Source organism: Brachycentrus maculatus, unplaced genomic scaffold (genome assembly GCF_059751285.1).
Source record: "Brachycentrus maculatus isolate JH-2025_06_01 unplaced genomic scaffold, ASM5975128v1 h1tg000201l, whole genome shotgun sequence".
In the NCBI taxonomy this organism is placed as follows: domain Eukaryota; kingdom Metazoa; phylum Arthropoda; class Insecta; order Trichoptera; family Brachycentridae; genus Brachycentrus; species Brachycentrus maculatus.
Window position 1 is genome coordinate 498970 of NW_028280952.1, and position 20267 is coordinate 519236.

The 20267-nt window shown below is 34.7% G+C and overlaps 1 protein-coding gene across 3 annotated transcripts; it reads left to right on the forward strand.

Annotated features, from left to right (window-relative positions):
* Nucleotides 1–3670: 3670 nt before the first annotated feature.
* Nucleotides 3671–19969, forward strand: UGP (UDP-glucose pyrophosphorylase). 3 transcript variants are annotated; one of them, XM_088263540.1, is made up of 6 exons: nucleotides 3671–3827; nucleotides 13761–13944; nucleotides 15032–15264; nucleotides 17560–17765; nucleotides 18256–19021; nucleotides 19779–19969. In XM_088263540.1, the coding sequence occupies exons 1-6, from the start codon at nucleotides 3798–3800 to the stop codon at nucleotides 19884–19886; spliced, it is 1527 nt and encodes a 508-aa protein (XP_088119666.1). In that variant the 5' UTR covers nucleotides 3671–3797; the 3' UTR covers nucleotides 19887–19969. The 3 variants fall into 3 exon arrangements, with proteins under 3 accessions (XP_088119666.1, XP_088119668.1, XP_088119667.1); XM_088263542.1 differs by lacking the exon at nucleotides 3671–3827 and adding an exon at nucleotides 7348–7368; XM_088263541.1 differs by lacking the exon at nucleotides 3671–3827 and adding an exon at nucleotides 12335–12497.
* Nucleotides 19970–20267: the final 298 nt, after the last annotated feature.

Here is a 20267-nt window from a genome sequence, read left to right on the forward strand (position 1 = left end):
TATTCATAGTAACATGTGGGTATCTACCCAACGGAGCCTGATTTAGCATATTAGCTAGTTACCTAGTTGAAAACCTGCGCACTTTGCATTATTGACTGTTTTATCAACTCTCATTCTGCATTTGACAGTTTGAGAATGCCCGACGCGCATTTGGCACACAGCAACAGCGCGATATCCCAAAATTCAAATCTCAATTTCTCAACCCATGATCAACCAGATTACTCAAATTTCATTATACATATGCGTAGCAAATTACAAAAACGCTTGAAATTTTTAGCATATTATAATTCATAAGCGACATCTATGGTTGAATTTGTAAATTAGATAATACCTTTATTTATCACGGGAAAAGTACTGAAAATTTGATTTTTAATTTATTATTATTATTTGGCGACCGGTTACTTTTGTGTGTCTAAGTCTTTAGTCACAAATGCTAAGATATCGATAAAAAATCAATAACGTTTAAAATCAGTGTATTTCAAGGTAAAATAAATTCAAGCACTTTGTGATTGCCAATTTCGTACTTAGCAAAGCGGTATAGACCTCTATAAACATAGCTAAAGCTGTCTTCCTTTCTACTTGCATATTTTTACTTCCATGTTTCCAACTCTGTGATTGTTTGGGGAACATTCCTCCTTATGATTGCAAAAAATCCAGGCTTCCATCCAGATTACCCGCAAGTCTCTATTATTCCCAATTTTAAAGAATCACTGTTCATCCGAACATGTTATGGTTATGTACAAGTGGCTACCAACTAGGTAATGTGACGCACAGCCGGATTCCACTGTATCCGTACCCTAATTTATTATGCTCACGCTTTTTTTCATTATCGTTTTTAAAACAGTGTAAAAAATCAGGGTTCTTTGGAGCATAGTAACATTTACTGTCGCCGGTCGATCTGTAATGAAATTTTAAATACTCAATTTTAAATTTCAATTATCATTCCGAACCGAGAATTATAAAGGCCTACGTATTTTCAAACGATGTTTATATTCTTACTAGAAGTGGAGTGTTCTCAGCAGATGTAATTCAATGTTTAATGTACGAACAATCTATCAATCTATCAAGATGTTTTGGAAAACCTCGTTGACACAATGTGGAATATATTTTCTCAAAAATATACAATATTTTATTAAAGTATTATAGGTGCTTCAAAAGCCAATGTTCGCAGTGAACCAATTCTTGTGTCAACGTGGTTACATTTCAAATGTATTTTATAATAGTGTCATCAATGTTGTGTTCATAAAATTATTCAAACTCCTTTTGGAACTATAAAAATAACTCTTCATTTTACATATATGTGTCGAGCTGTGTATCCCTTGCAATACGTCGGCTCGCGCTCCGTCTACAGTGATCCATTCCAATCGAATCTGACTGCTTACATTCTACAAACAACACGATACATCTGCGGATCGAGCGCAACATCTTCATTGAGGAAGTTACAGACACGCAGACCATACATTTGTATTAACGTATCGGATACGCAGCTTGAAGTATACTGTGTCAAAATTGTAATGTGTAGAAGACTTCTTAACTGTGCATGTTAAATTATACATCACTGCACTATTATGTCGTAAGAGCTCTGACCAAAAATGTAAAAAAAAACTTCACCATCCTGTAGATAATTTTTTTTTAAAAATAAAATCGTATTGTGAAAAAGAGACAGATGTGGGAAGAAAATAAATCCGGTAATATATTAGGTACATGAAGTGTGCATTGGAATTTATCCATCTGAATCATATTACGATTGCAACAATTAAATTGTGCACCGTGACAATGATCTATAACACATTCTGATAATTTCACAGGAATATGTATTATTCTATCTCTGAATTTAAGATCTGAAATCATAAAATAAACAATTGTAGATTCATCTATGAGGGAAAAAATCAACCGTTATATCTTCCAAAGAATAAAGAATTTTTTTACATTGGAGAGTTTCAATTATAAAAATGTGCTATTGATTGATGTCGAGCCAAACAAGGTCTAGTTTGTTCAGGGCCACACAACATTATTTTCTAGGCACCCGTGACTTAGCTGTTGACATAACAGATACCAACAGTAAATCGAGTACTCTTTTTATCCCCATAATACTCTATATAAATTTGAAAAAACAAGTTTTCTATATTTTTGGTCACAGTATATATGAAAATCTCAAAAAATATATTTTATCTTCATATTATTAAATATTTTATAAATGTAATATATCATTTATACTGATCACATTCTAATGGTGTTTTATGTTATTGGTGTTTTTACTAATATACATAACATTTGGTATTTATACAATGTTACATCTTTATAATATTTATAAATAAACGTTGTATCACTGGCTGTATTGAAATGCTGTGTTTTTATCTCTTCCTTTTGACATTACCCTAAACCCTCGGGATGGACTCTGCTAAGACCAGTGGCGTACACAGAGATTTTAATCAGGGCAGGCAGTAGGGTTGGGTAAGGATGGTTGTTTTTCTATATGGAACGCGAGTAATCCAGGGTAGGCACTGCTTTTCTGTCTATATAGAAAGCAAAAGCTCTGGCAAAGACAAATGGTGGAATTTCCTTTTTTTTATATCCAGTTCTTCCAAAATTGACATATTTGCTCCCTTAACCATAGATGGATTTCGCAACACTATACACACCTATTTTTTATATATTTAACTGCCATTTACATTGTAGAATTCCATACTCTGTTATAAATCAAATAAAATTTTGTTTCTGCCAGCATTCGCCTTTGTCATTCTAAAATCTATGGTGAGGATACATCAACAACTCGTAACTGGCTAATGCTAACTAGAAGAACAAAAACACTATCAATAAAAAATAAATACTTTCAATTTAAATCAACATTTTTATCATGTTAGATTCTAATAGGCATTTGTTGGGTACTCATTTTAAATGCCTACCACAGCACTTTTTTGCACTGTCAGCTTTGGAAAACTGGGGTATGGTAAGAACGCAAAAAAGATCATAAAATACAAAAATATATATATTTACAGTAAAATAAACAATATATGATTTTAAAATGTATTTTATTCTCTACATTAAAAAACTACGGTGACAAATCGCACAAAAGCTGTAAACTGGAGTGGTGAACCAATCGAAAGGCGGATAAGAGGATTCTACTGTACTTGCATATTATTGTCAAGTATTTTTTTGATAAGATTCGATAGTAAAATATATGACATCGTCCACCTCCATAGTTTAGTAGTTGAGCCGTTTGCCTACCATACATGGAACCAAAATCCCATTTGCATGTGACTCAAAATAAAATGTGATATCTTCTTTCTGATATTTAGTATTACCTTGAAATCCTTTTCATAATATCGTAAATATTTTTCCAATGCGTAAAGGCAGCTGACCACAATTTAGCCTAATAGGGCTCAACTTATGCTAATAAATTACCTCTATATATCATGTAAGCGCGTTTATTTCAAAGTAACAATTTTTGATGTTTATTGACTTCACACAATATATTATAATGCTTTTTTTTGTTTATTTTAATATATTGTACTCCAAGATTGCGATACAACAGATTTACAGGCTGTTATCTGCTAGTAAATAAAAAAATTTATATGACATTTTTTGTGGAAGAATTCAGTTTATTTTAAAAATTTAAATTCCCCGCCTTTATCATCCGGTTTGACAGTTCGAAGTTTCGACATAATATCCATAGGTGGTGTATTTTCTGACGTTTCGTGTGAGGTAATATTTTTGTGCCGCGTATCGAAAATAAACTTTTTTAAATTTATTTTTTGATTTATCTTGAAAGGTGAGGGTTACTGCGATAGTGCAAGATGCTCGAAGTAAACCAGGATGATAAGAAAGTGAGTATTCAGTGTACAATCATGGCTAATAAATTAATTACGGACTGCCGACGCTTATCGCCTCTTGCACTTTGGTCTTTTCGTATTTGATAGGTATTTGTTTTGATTATGCCAACATCAACCTTCAAAAGTCTTTAGAGGTCAATAATAACTTATTTGAATTCTGGTTTTATCGGATATTTGCTCTTGGAACACGGAATGCCAATTGAAATTTTACATCCATCTTTCGGATTTACCTCAAGTACTATTGTGATGAGGATGATATCCCGTCATATCAAATAAATCTTTATTCATTAATTAAGAAGTATTTAATTCTGCTTGTACTTTTCATCATTATTGCTGCACATAAGTATATGTTTTGTATGAAACGTGAATCCCCTCACTTTTAAAACGATCTGTTAGCGAACGTAAAAAATACATAAAATAAATACGACATTACTGAATGCGTGTTATATTTGTTCCATTGCGCGCATGCATGTTTCAATGTTTCCATTTATTATATTATTTACAAACTTATATTATTTTTCAACCTCAAGAGACTGGAACATATTATCAGTTCCAAGTAAAAAAAAACCATTATGATTCTTGCCACTTTTTCCTTTTCTTCTTCAATATTATCTACTATTCCTCCTCCGTTTCCTTTCCCCTACAGCACTAGTGTCTTTCACTTCAGCCAAAAAAGTTAAATCAGAATGACATCAGATGCAACCTCCTTACAATTTCTGAAAATAATAATTTTGTAGATGTAGCTGGCAATCTAGAAGGGTAAGAAGTACTTCTACTACAGATCTTGCAATCTGCATTACAAGTGTGGAGAACGGATAATTGAAATTAAGTGGGACGGCACTTGTACCAACTTTCCACATATTGTATCAAGTATAAAAATGTAAGAAAAAAGTACCCCATTACACTTTCGAAGTATCGAAAATATACGCATTGCTGAAAAGTGTGTGGTTAAATTTTATACGGTATATGAGCAAATGCAGAACATACAGAAAAATGCGAGACTAATGTACTTATATAGGACTTTATACTTATAAACACTTTGCTATAGTAGAATTAGTCTTATTATAGTAGAATGTGTGGGAAATCATTTTATAACATAACTAAAAATGAGGATATTAGAAATGAATGTAAGGCTGAACTAGGGACAATTGAAATGATAAAAAAAAAAGTTCTTTATGGAATACCATGGACTACAATGGACATCTGGAGAAAATGGATGAGACAATGACTAAGAAAGAAGTAACACTCTCTTTATCATTCACCGTTCACTTTGTGTAATACCACTTTAAACGTAAAAATAAAAGAAGTATATTTGGCAAATGTGAATGGAAGAACAGAACGAGGACAGCCAAAAAAGATGTGGCACGACCAGATCAATCGGAGCCTAAAATTTGAAGATGTTAAATTGTCTACATAAATTCAAGTGATGTCAAGTCTACATAATTGGAGGGCATGTATGACTAGATGTATGGATGTAAAGGGCAAGGAGTGTATGTCAGGAGAGAAGAGTGTGGCGTTCCATCCTGTCCTGTAATAGTAGTAGTTGTAGTAGAATTGGTCTGAACCAAGTCACCCATGTAGCAAAGTTGACTTGGTCTTTTATTGGAACCCTGATGTGGAAGTAAGCCAGATGGTAATCTATGGTAACTTAATATTGAATCTCCTACCTTAAGGGACTCTAATATATCTCAAAACTTTGCTGTATAGGTGATTTTACAAATCGCGAATTCCCTCATAATAATGATGACTCGCAATTTTAGATAGTACTCAATGTGTTAGGCTGATCATTAGCTAGAATCAGTATTATAAACACGAGGAAATCTTTGTTCAAGGTCTCTGAGTTGATGTTGTTTATAACAATATACATATTATTAAAACTCAATTACGTATTTTACTGTCCTACAAACATAACATCATCATAAATCTTTATGGATACACTATTTCTCTGATGGGCAGAAGTAGACTGCCTAAGTATAAAACCTTATAAGGGACCGATACTGTTTTTCTGTGCAATTATGCCTTGTGTCACTACATATATCAGCTTCTGTCCTGATGACGGACACTGAAGTGCATCGCGAAGCATCGGGAAGAGATGCTGTTGATACATGGTATGATAGCCCATCAAATGTTATCAGCATTTAAATGGGCATAAAAAAAAAAGTTATCATATTCGCAGCTAGTTCCCTCTCCTATTACATCAATCCATTCTCACATCAAAACTACGAATAAAATTTAAAAAAACATTTGTAACTTTTTGAAAGACATTTGATTTTGCATTTTGCCATACTTGCGTGATATGCCTCTCCATATGTATACACAGACCCATTCATTCCAAACTGCCGTTTATTCATTTGTTCATTCCATTATTCTTCTGGTATCCATACACAATTATGGGTGTTCTTATGTGAGGCGTTGGGCACCACATCAGAACGATGCTGCATTAACTCAATCGCAGAAAGCAGGATGAACAATTCTAAGGTACAGATTTTCGTATGGATATATTTTACGGAATGCAGGTTGCATAAGTGAAAGAGTTAAAGGCGAAGCCTCACTGCATTTATCCTGGAAAGATTTAAATAATTTCATTGATTGATTCGGCAGTTTTACTTAAAAACTACTATTTAAAAGGAAGAACCATATATTTTAATAAATATTGGTTTTTACCAAGTAAAACTTAAATTAAAAATGAGTTTAATAATCACTAATTTGTACAAATACCGGTATGCAACCCTAACTATAGTGACTAGTGTTTCTCTTCCTGCCATATTTAATACAAACATTGTAAACTTTTCACTCTGCATTTACCTGCCTCCATGGTATAGTTCTGGAGTTCCCGAGTTCAATTCCTAGGGGGTTCAAAATAAATACTAGAATAATCATCAAGATAACACTGATAAGATGCAACGCCCTATATGCACCATTGGGTGCAGATAAAGCTTAGAAGAATAAACTCTTTACTAATTGTATATCGAAACATAAATATAGATACACAAAATAGCAAATATGTATGTGCAGCATGCGTTTCAGATCCTCTTTGCGCCATATTACAGATAGATGTGACGCAGAAACAGCAAACAGCGCAGGAACGGCATGCATAACCTCAATGCGCCTCGGCTCCTATCTCTAATCTGGATTTCTTACATAGACAAGTTCGCAAGTCGAGGTTCTTTAGTTATCCAACAATTAGTAAATATTTACAATATCATGCAAATAGACAACATATGTCTATAATTTAGTTTAATAATAGATATATACATCCGTTATGTGACCATGTAATTATCCGAGACGAAACATGGAGTAAATATAATTATGTTTAATAAACTTATCGTTTTAATGTCATTTTTCTACCTACATTACTAGGGTTTAGAGTTTACTCAACTATAAAAGTCTAGGTGATAAGGGACTATGAATGCGAAGTGGACATAGATCTTTATTTACACTCTGCGACCGTGCCAATATTGTTGTGTGGTTCAAACTCTTATGGGAATTACAAGTTTTATTCTTCGCTTAAATTAGTTCCTCTAATTAATTCTCCGTGAGTTTCATTTCTTTTTTAATAGTTTTATACATTAATATAATTTTATCTTTATTTTTAACGATTTACTGTTACGTGAATATAAAATATTTTATTTGTTTTATCATTCATACTACAAATCTTTACTATTTTTTTTATTTAGTTTTGCACTATGTACGCACAAGCACTATCTGCTCAATAATTTCAAAAACGAATTTAAAGAACAGACTTTGACCTGTATCTCTATGTTTTTGGTTGGTTGGAAGATTTTGCTTCTTAGCAATAAACCCACCAATGTACATTAACTGTGTATAAGAAGTTCGATAAATAAATAATATATTTTGAATTTTTAATGTAGGTTTTAGTAGAAATCAGAAATTAACCCTTTCCGGTCACCAAAAAATATTAAAAAATCCAGGTTGACAGTTACACATTCCAATGGGCAAAAATTCATTTGTCCTCTGCTCCTCATACTGTTGTAACAGATAAAATTGAAAAAAAATTGAACTTGCATTTTAACTTAATAATACTATTAATAATACGGATGAAAAAAATGTCCAATGATATTCGACATGGATTTTTTCATTGTAGGTCCCGTGTAAAAGTCATTTGATATTTTTTTTGGAATGAGATTTGACATTGGACCATTAAGGGTTAATGATAAGATGTGTGACCTGTATTTTTTCTTTTCACAAGAAATGTAACTTAATATTTTTCTCTTTTCTCTATGGCTTCTATTGACTAATTAAAGTGGTAACATATCCACTCAGCATTATTTATTTGTCAACTAATTAGCATTCAAGACAACTCTGTCTCTTACATGGTAGCACCAACAGTCTACCAGTCTATGGTGCTATTCTGGTACTTCTCGGTTAATGATAAAGGAGAACCATTTTGTCAGGTACTTTGGTACTCACTAATTTGGCACAACAAATATCTGGTGAAAAAGTACAGAATTACTCAATATAATACAGGCGTTGTAGCGTAGTTGGGTAGACGCTAGACTGCAAAACTTACGTCGCTAGTTCGACTCCCTCCAGTTGCAAAATAAATTTTTAAAATATTTATTTTCAATTTATTATTAGATTAAAACCAATATTTTTAGCTTTTCCACTTTTTTATTTGACCAGCGACCGGGTTTCGTCGTTACCGACATCATCAGACTGGTGATGTCGGTAACGTCTGATGTCTGTCTGATGATGTCGGTCTGATTTCAGTCTGATGATGTCGGTAACGACGAAACCCGGTCGCTGGTCAAATAAAAAAGTGGAAAAGCTAAAAATATTGGTTTTAATCTAATAATAAATTAAAAATGCAATTCCATCACGAAGTGTCAGTGGATAATATAAATCTATTATATTTATTTTCAATTAGTCTGGATGTTTGGGGTGTATTTTTCACATTTACCTTCCCTTTCCTTACTATCCTACCTGCATACAAACCTTTGAAAAGTAGAGGCTGTGCGGGTTATTCCTTTAAAAAAAACAACTATGTAATGTATAGTTTTTCCACTATTATTTTATTTGACCAGTGATTATGTTCCGTAGTTACAATGAAGGGCTAGCCTTTCACTGTAACTACGTTTTTTTTTTCTATGTTCTATGTTATATACACATCAACGCAGGGGTGATTTAATATAATTTTTTAAAAGAACTCAATCGTTGTACGTGGATATATGACTCTGTTGACTAATGAGTTTGCCGACAACTATCTCTAGATTTATGTTTTAAATACATTTATTATTATTTAGTTTTTATAAATTATAGCATTAACTGAACAGTAGCAGAATAGCACCAATAATGATGTACTATACATTCACAAAGTGCACTTGTAGTGTTGGATAAACACTTATCTCATGTCTAGTGGTGTAATAATGTAATAATATTATATATGGATGCCTTTCCTCGTATTGTTCCAAGGCCTCTCCTTTATTTATTACTTTGACGACCCATACCAGATATCTTAACAATTGGATATCATATATATATATATATATATATATATATATATATATATATATATATATATATATATATATATATATATATATATATATATATATATATATATATAGATGTAATATTGCTCACTCCTTTCAACAACGTCATATATAAAAAACTTGATTTTTCAGGAGATCGTTTTTAAAGTTTAAGAATAAAATGAAATGTATTAAAAATAAATATCAAGCCACTTATTGAACTTTTTACTGTGCAACAGATCTTTTTAGGTAAAACCTGAATGTTTTTTCTCCATTTGAAAAATATTTAGTGTATTTAAAAAAATAATTAAACAATACCTTTTCTTCAAAATGTAAAAACAACACTCTCTGCCCTGTAGCGGGTAAATATTAAGTTGAAAATATGCCGCTTTTGCTGGGATATAGTACATTTTCTGGACATTCCGAAAACATGCAAAACTGAAAATTGACAATTCTTGATATATGACGTTGTTGAAAGGAGTGAGCGATATGTTTAATATATTACTACAAATTATTATTGATTGCTAACATTTTCATTTAATTTTATCTAAAATAAAAACAATAATTAAAGCATTTTTTTTTCAATTTTCTCAGCTCCCTTTCATTCTGCACACTTTCAGGCGTCTCACATACATTTTGAGCCTTTTTTATACTAAACATAGGCAGTTTTGTGATTTTTTTTCTTGAAAGTAATCAATCTTATTTAGGACACCACATCGTGGTTGTGTGGAGGGAGGGTGTTCATTCCTGCAGATTTTTGGATCTATTTGAGTCCAATGTTGTGTGAAAATTTCAAAGAAATCGACGAATGGTTTAAAGAGATTTCAGATTTTATACAAATAGTCTTTTATTTTTTTTAAATATGCAGAGTGTGAAACTACACGAAATAGTTAATTATTCCTTCCATATATTAAACAGCCCTCGTGGATTGTAAAAATATAATACAAATATCAAATATGTATTTAATTATTATTTGAATTATTATTTTTTGACATCTCATCAAAGATGAAGAAGAATATGGAAGTCTGGGCATTTACGGGGCTTACGACCGTCATAGGCTGGTTTGAGTGATCACTTTACACACGTGTAACATTCACCAATTCTACCCATTATTGACAACCACACTACTCAAATTCTTGGAAGTTCTATATATATGAACCAATTTAGAAACCTTGTTCATGAATCACTAGGACTTCACTAGAGACATCTATTGGTGAGATGTAAATGCCCAGACTTCCATATTCTTCTTCATCTTTGATGAGATGTCAAAAAATAATATGAAAATAACTCCTGTAATTGGAGATAATCAAGATTTTGTGAACAAGTATTTGGACACACTCAAAATGTTGTAAGAATATACTACATTAAAAATGTTTCTGATATTCTTATCTCAAGTTCGTTGATCTCATTTATTTAGGTTATTTTTATCAAAAACTATTTGAAAAAATATATTTTTTCATCGTATTACTACATGTCTTTTTGTTGATAACTTTTATGTTATTTAATTTTGATTGATTTTGGCTTCCGATGACTTTTTAATCATAAAAAACTCGAAGGGGAAAATGAGCGGAATATATGCGGCAGCTTATAGATTTCATTATCTTCACGAGCAATTTTTCATATAGTTCCGTCATAAGCTGCAAAAAATGCGTTTATTCAATAAACTTTGATGCTGTGAATTATTTATATGTTAATTTTTTTTTAAATAAATCGAAAATTACTATGATAATGAAAAAGGACAAGAATTATATAGTTTATCCATGTTCTCTACTTATTATCGTTGAAAAATTCGTTGAAATTTTGGGTTGAGTTTACATTGATTTTAAGCACACGGGTTTCAGAGCGGTAAATTACTAGATTTTAAAACTGGATGTGGGGGATGATACAAGGGGTGAGAGTCAGCGTTTGTGTGGATTTTTGTTACAAGTTCAAATTTTAACAGGATTTTATCATACATAACTAATGATTTGTTGGTTTATATTGTAGATCAAAAAAGGTTTATATGAAGAACCGCAATAACAAATACATCGCATCTTTAATTACTAATACACTCGTAATAATAATAAATACCTCCACCCACTTATCTCTGTAATATTCCATTATTATTACTGTTTATCGCAACAATGACCTAACTCAAATATTACATCAACTTTACACAAATATTATTAAGTTTAAGTCGTATCATTTCATTATAAATTTAATCTTCAATCTTGAAGTGAAATAAATTCCCGGTGCGTTACAGAGCGTAAAATTAATTTTTGCCAATTTGCTATTTTAGTTTTCTCTTTTATGGCCTTACACTTAGCGATTAATTTAATGCAAATAGGTTAATTCCAACCGAGCTGTTTTTTTAAACAAGTACGCAGAATGGTGAACGTTGCACGGAGTAAAAGTGATCACTTACGCCAGGTCTTAAGCCTTACGAACGCCTCGACTTCTACCGTAAATTCCCTTCATATAAAAAGATGTCTCGTCTCTGTTGAGTCGTCTTAATATCTTAATATAAGATTCTTAGCGGTCATATCTAGAGCAATTAAATGATTAATAAAATGTTTTTATTCAAATGTAATTTTAGCAAATAAATGTACATATAAAAAAGTTCATTCGGTTACTTTTTATTATTTGTATTGTTAACTGTTTTGTAATATTCTTTTACACAAAATTAACTAAAAGAGCGACATGTAGTGGATTAAACTTTGGTTTCACATTCCTGCGCAAGAACAAACCACGTCACACTAATGACGTCAACTTGTTTTTTTTTTTAAATTACGGAGAAGTACATACTAAATAAATCTCTTAGTCTATTATTTATTTGAAAATTCGATTTGTCAAAAGCAAAGACAATTTTCTCAATAAAATAAACTACAATACTCGCTATGCGAGCGGCGAGTTGGATTGTGTTATCATCCGACGGATAATAAATACATATGACGATAAGAGTATTAAATTACGATGTGTATGTGTTTTTTCTTCCGAAAGAAGTACTCGCGGTTGGCTGCTGTCATCGGCAGTGTCGACCGTTCGGTGGCGGCGGAACTACGATCGTCTGGATTATTTTTCCTCCGTGAAAAATTCTCCGCCCTTTTCCCGCCTTCTGAAAAAGCGCGCGTATTTTGTCTGTGGTTTCCGCTTGAATTCTTTTGACAGGAAAATGGAAGCATTTTTGAATAGGGTAAGATTCAAATATCTTTTTTTTTTAATATATGGCTGTTTTTTGACGTATTTAGTAGGCCTAGGCGCCTACGTATTCATAAAGCAAACTCAATAATAAGATTAGCAGTGTTATAAATTATACAATGTAGTACAAATACGGATATGTAACCTCTAGTGTCTCTTTTTCCTACCTGTTATTATTTCTCCTCACCCTATAATACTCCTTTACTTTCTTCGTCTGTATTCTATTATATTAGAGTGAAAAATCAATATATTTATATTTATTTAACCCCCCCCCCCTCTTGGAACCGAGCCCGGGACATCCAGTGCGGTAGCCGAGAGTGCTGACCATTACACTACGGAGGCGGACGTATGAATCGTATATGTTACTATTTTTTTAGTCGTATTTCATAATAGTGATAATGTATTGTTATCAATTTGGTATTGTGTATTTACATTCGATTGACTGCTGTTGGGGGTCACGTTTTGATAAACCTGACCAATTCACAATTTTAAAACATACAGACTAGTTTTTTAGTAGGATGTGATTGAATTAGGTAACGCTCCAACTATTCACAATCTTCCCGTAGGTACTTATAATTTTTTAACTAACCAAATAACTATCACGCCGCTTCCCCGCAGGGGTAGACACAGAGAATAGAACGCCACGCCACTCTGTCTTTGCAAACATTCCTTGCCTCTTCCACATTCATGCATCTCTTCTCATACATACCCGCCGATTATTCAACTCCTGACCTGACTGCTTTCAAGTACATATTTGACATACTTGATCACGCCAAATCTTCCTCGGTGTTCCTCCGCTCCTATTTCCTCAGCCTCATAAATTTGTTTTTTTCGTTGTTTCCTCACTCATTCGTTCCACGTGTATATTTTATTTCTTATATTATTAATGAAGCTATACTTTTTTTCCAAGTGAGACCTTGAATTTGAAAATTGAAATAAAAACGTCAATTTTGGAGCGAACAAAGGACACTCCAAAGTACACGATTTTTTTACAGATCATTCCCAAACTAAAACAAAAGGATCTTTACCTCTGTTTTTATGATATTTTGCCGGAAATGTTGCTTCTCATAAACACAAAGAGTAAATCCACTCTTACCCAACACACTGGTTCCCACCCACTACACTGGCTCCAATCCACCACACTGGCTCCCATCTACCACACTGGCTCCCACCCACAACACTGGCTCCTGGCTCCCACCCACTACGCTGACTCCCACTGATCGTGTACTAACTAAGCAAGGTGTCCACGTGTCCGCAGGTCCGCCACCAGCGCGCGCCGTCCGGGTCGCGCGAGTTCCGCGAGCTGACGCAGCGAGACGCGCTCATGACGCTGCGCGCCGAGCTGGACCGGCTGCTGCAGAGCGCGCCGCCCGCGCGGGAGGCCGCCGCCCGCAAGGAGCTCGAGGGCTTCGCGCAGCTCTTCAGTCGCTTCGTGGCGGAAGGTACGCTATCCCGACCCAACCTGACCAACTGTATCTCCAGTAGGACCGACCTAACCTGAAATTACTAACAGGCAATGCATACTCCAACCCCTACATCTACACTACGTCCACGTATAACTGCTGATGCAGTCAGTCAGTCAATGATGAAGAACCATGCTACTATACACACTAACCTAACTTTACCTAACCTGAAATTATCAACAGGCAATGCATACTCCCACCTCTTGCATCTACACTATATCCTCGCATAACTGCTGATACAGTCAGACAGTCAGCAAAGAAACATGCTACTATACACACGCGTTGATTTCCACCAACCTAACCTAACGTAACAATAGCTTAGGACCTGAAATTACTAACAGACGATACATACTCCCACCTCCTGCATCTACACTATGTCCAAGCATAGCTGCTGGTACAGTCAGACAGTCAACAAAGGAGCATGGCTACTACACACACATTTACAACCTAACCTAACCTAACCTGAATTTAAAACTGCGCAACACATACTTCAAACTCCTACAACTATACTTGTGTCCACACTCATTTTGTATTGTCAGTGGTTTCCTGACAGATTCCCACCTAATCTTGTCTGTATGTTCAGTAGTTTGTCCTCTCAGTGGACCAATCTCTACTCATTTTGTATTGTCAATGATTTCATGACAGATTCCCACCTAATCTTGCCTGTACCTTCAGTAGTTTGTCCTCTTAGTGAACCAATCTCTACTCATTTTGTATTGTCAGTGATTTCATGACAGATTCCCACCTAATCTTGCCTGTATCTTCAGTAGTTTGTCCTCTCAGTGAACCAATCTCAACTCATTTTGTATTGTCAGTGATTTCATGACAGATTCCCACCTAATCTTGTCTGTATCTTCAGTAGTTTATCTTGTCAGTCAACCAATCTCTACTCATATTGTATTGTCAGTGGTTTACTGACAGATTCCCACCTAATCTTGTCTGTATCTTCAGTAGTTTATCTTGTCAGTCAACCAATCTCTACTCATATTGTATTGTCAGTGGTTTACTGACAGATTCCCACCTAATCTTGTCTGTATCTTGAGTAGTTTGTCTTGTCTGGTTGCAGAGGGCCCGTCGGTGTCATGGGAGCACATCCAGAAGCTGCCCGAGGGGGCGGTGCTGGAGTACGCGCTGCTGGAGCAGCCGCCGGGCGAGCAGGTGCGCGCCATGCTGGAGCAGCTGGTGGTGGTGAAGCTCAACGGCGGGCTGGGCACCTCCATGGGCTGCCGCGGGCCCAAGTCCGTCATCCCCGTCCGAAACGACCTCACCTTCCTCGACCTGACTGTGCAACAGATCGAGGTGAGACTAGACTCGGACAAGTGCTGTTCTTTGTACACTATTCAAATGCTAATTTTATTCTTCTTGGTATACCAAGAAGTATATGGCGTATACGCCTTGTGGCCTGTTTTTAAGAGGGACTAGCCTCCTACGATGTTGATATCCCAGCTGAATATCTTTATTTATTTATAGAAGAGTATAAACTATAATAATAATAAACTCCCCACCCAAGTATCCACCCTTCTTTCTGAACCTAATTCTAGAATTGCATCCATAATTTCTAAAATGATAAAGCTAAACGCATTTAAACTATGAAATTTTGTATTAATTGTTATTATTATTTTCTATTTTTTTTGTTTGTAAATAAAAATGACATTAGACACTGGCGGAAACATCCTTTCACTGGGTGACTGCCAAATAAATAATTAAAAAACAAACAAACAAAAAAATAATAATAATATAATAGTCGAGTACTTTCGCAATTATTTTAATTATTGACGTAACACTTTTAGACAATGGAAATTACTACTTATGTATTATTATGTATGTACCTAAAGTCATTCCATTAAACATCTTCTTTCTTCTTCTTGGTGTAGGCCTCGTGGCCCATTTTTAAGAGGGATTAACCTCCTGCAACGTTGATTCCCAGCTGTCAATCCATCTCTTTGGTGGTCTGCCCGGGAGTTATCTACCTTGGAATTGGTCGTACAGTGCGATGTGTGGGGGAGTCTGGATGGTTCCATTCTCCTCACATACCATCGTCTTCTTCGTTATCTTCCCCGCCCAACGACGTCTTGGATCTCCCATATTTTTCTTATCCTGATGTTCCTTATTCTATCTCGTAGACCCTTGACAGATATTCTTCTAAGAGTCTTCATTTCTGACACTCTTAGCGCGTTTTTTGTTACTGCGGTATTCGCTCTGCATTCGATCCCAATGTCATGATGCTGATGCTAATTTTGATTTACAAAAATTACACCTCTCTCGATGAAAAATATGTCAAATACCACTGAGAGTAATCAAAACATGTTATCAGTAATAATATCACACTAATGTAGTATTAAGTACTTGCTGATACCCATATAAAACAATGATATAGCATTATTTATCTGTAATATATCTATTTACTTTATCTTTAATTACAGTCATTTATCTTTGTAGGTAGAAAATGTTAAAGTTATCTACTACAGTATTAATGAAATGCATTAATTATCTTTTAAATATTATAGGATGTCCAAGCCACAAAATTATTCAATAGGAAATTTAACAAAATCTGACACACATTTTTTTTAATTTTTAATTTTTTTTATTTATTTATTTAAAATTTTAAATAAAGAGTTTTCTTTCACTATGCATAGTGATTCTTCTAAAATATCTTCAGAATGAAAGTTTGATAATTCTGTATATGACTGCGAAACTGTCATTCTTTTGTTGCAGTCACGAGCAGGCAGGGAGAACAGACTACCGCTCAACTCTGTCTTCGCAAACACTATTTTTCTCTTCCACATTCAGGCATCTCCTCAGGCATCTCATCTTGCACGAGGATGCATGATTATGTATGAAGAAATGCTTCATACATAATCATGTATTTGGCACACTTAATTGAGTATGCCAAATTCTTGAAAGCATTATCAATAAAGTTAAAAACGGTATGTTGAGACGGTTTGGACATGTGAATTAAATGAGTGAAAGAATAGTAAATCAAATTAATGAGGTGAATGTGGTTGGTAATAGAAGCAAAGGAATTCCGTAGAAAACTTGGTATTATGGAGTATTTGAAATATGTACTTGAAAGTGGTCAGAAAAAGGGATCAGAGAAAAATCATTGGTGGGTGGGTATATATGAAGATATATATGAATGTGGAAGAGGTGAAGAATTTTTGCAAAGACAGAGTGGTGTGGCATTTTATTATATCTGCCTTACCCTGCGGAGAATCGGCGTGATAGTTAATTATACTTTTCTGCACTGGGCAACTGGATTTATGTAGAAGTTATCTGAATTTGTAATTCTTTGAGGATTTAAGTTTAATAATAAAAATAATAAAACCCTTATCCGCACCCCAATGGTGCATAGGGCACTGCTTCATATAAACGCAGTCTTATCTTGATTGTTTACACATGAAGGAGAGGTGATTAGCCCTCCGCTTCAGGTACCATGTATTCCAGGGTAATATTGAATAAATATTACAGTGAAAAAATCACTTATATTTATTTACCCTCCTTAAGAATCGAACCCATGACCTCCAGAACGGTAGCCGAGCGTGCTGACCATTACGCAACGGATTTGAGTTTAATATATTATTATTGATTTGTCAGCACCTCAACAAGAAATACAATTGCAACGTCCCGCTGGTGCTCATGAACTCCTTCAACACGGACGAGGACACGGAGAAGATCGTCCGCAAGTACAAGGGACTCAAGGTGGAGATCTTCACCTTCAACCAGTCCTGCTTCCCCCGCATCAACCGCGAGTCCCTCCTCCCCGTCGCCAAGTCCTGCGATGTGCAGGAGGACCTCGAAGCGTAAGCATACATACCTCTTCCTCTTACTCTTCAATTCTTTCCTCACAGTTGGCACAATTACGCAATGGGTTTTCAGCATAAGCAACATCGATTCAAATTAAAAAGTTAACTTGAATCTTTCATTACATGTGAGATGTGTTGTTACTCGCAAAGTATATACAACATCTTGAATTTCAAATTTATATATACGGCTGTGAACTGTAATAATAATTATGGGCAATTTATGCGGTCCCGTTTTCGTTATAAATCATCTCAAGGGCGCTTTAAAATCATGGGTAGGATAGGTAAATGTTACAGTGTATAATCACTCTAACCAGCCAATGTAAGCCAGTAAAACCCAGACTTCCATATTCCCATCTCAATAAACATCTCTATCTATAGTGAGAGTACAGAGAAATCTTGATATAAATAGCTCCTAAATGGACCAAAATCCGCCAAAATTTTAACCCAATAAAAACATTGTGGATAATAAACGTCCTTAAATTTTCAGATGGTATCCTCCCGGTCACGGTGACTTCTACCAGTCCTTCCAGAACTGCGGCTTGCTGAGGAAGTTCCTCGAGAAAGGAAGAAAGTACTGCTTCATCAGCAACATTGACAACTTAGGCGCCACTGTAGATCTCAACATCCTCAATCTCCTCCTCCAACCGACTAAAAACATAGAATTTGTCATGGAAGTGACAGACAAGACCAGAGCTGACGTCAAGGGAGGAACCCTAATCCAATACGAGAATAAACTCAGACTGCTGGAAATAGCGCAAGTCCCGAGTGAAAGAGTCGAAGACTTCAAATCAGTCAAAACATTCAAATTTTTCAATACCAACAACTTGTGGGTGAAGTTGGACGCGATCGAACGCGTTTTGGACCGCGGATGCTTGGATATGGAGATCATAATCAACAACAAGACGTTAGCAAACGGGTTGAACGTCATTCAGCTGGAGACCGCGGTCGGCGCGGCGATGAAAGTATTCGACGGAGGGATCGGCATCAACGTTCCGAGGAGTCGGTTTTTGCCCGTGAAGAAGACCTCTGACCTGCTCCTCGTCATGTCCAACCTCTACAGCCTGTCCCACGGCTCGCTGGTCATGTCTCCGCAGAGGATGTTCCCCACGACGCCGCTGGTGAAGTTGGGAGACAATCACTTTGCTAAGGTGAAGGAGTTCTTGGGGAGGTTTGCCAACATTCCCGACCTCATAGAGCTGGACCACTTGACAGTTTCGGGGGATGTGACATTTGGAAGAGGTGTTTCTCTCAAGGTAAATTACTATACATTTTATACATTAAAATGGTGATAAATGGGTAGAAATCTCAAAGTTTTAACTTTGACAAAGAAAAGATTTGAAAGATTTTAGTGACCCTTTGGGCATTATCTAACGGTACAACATAATTTTTTTTTTTTTAAATCCTGTTAAATAATGTCCAGAAGACTCGCTAAAATCTTCAACAACAACATAAATCAAGGTTACCATTCATCCCAAACTCGGGGACATGTCACAGTTATTGACAGTGATGTCCCAATACACCTTGACACATAATATTTACTGACAGCGACTGTTATGTTATATATATATTTTTTTTAAGAAGTAAGAAGATATCATTATGACCATCCCAGGGCTTACGACCTGCCACTTGGCTGGCTTAAGTGATTACTTTTATACACTACACCATTTTGACCATTGTGTAACATCCATATTGCAAATATATTGCATCTTAATTTTTGTAACTTATATATATATGCAATGGTCTTGAATTCCATTCACGTGTTAGTAGCATTTCAATAGATTCGGAAGTTTGGCTGATTGTGGCGCCATCAATTGAGAAATTTGTGAATGTTACATAAGTGTATCATGTAATCACTAAATGCCCAGTCTGAGCATCCCAGGATGCTCAGACTTCTTTCATATTAAAAAAAAGATAGAAGCTTCATCTCAAGTTAAGACACCTATAATATTAAAATTTCTCCCTTAAGTTAAGTTAACTGGTGTTAACACATATTATTTTGTATTTTTCCAGGGGACTGTTATCATTATTGCCAACCACGGAGACAGGATAGATATCCCGTCCGGAGCTCTGTTAGAAAATAAAATCGTCTCCGGAAACATGAGAATCCTGGATCACTAAACATTACTTAGATACGTAATATTACGTAGGATAAATGTTATGTAAAATGATTTCTATTAATTCCATTTTGGATGTTGACAAAATAACGTTTCATTTGTTTTTTTTATTTACTATTGTCTACTTTTAAAACTTGAAAGCCTAAAAATAATTGTATATCCAATGTACAATGACCTTTTTTTTTTAATTATTCTATTTATTTCTTATTATTTTTTAAAAATAATATGTGTTTGTTTTAAATTATATATTAAGAAGAGCACAATTTTATATATTATATTTACTCTAAAAATAAAGCAATACTCATCACAGTATAAATATATATTTTAAATAATATTATAATCATACACAGCAAACAAAACCACAGAAAATAACAGTCATCAGAAA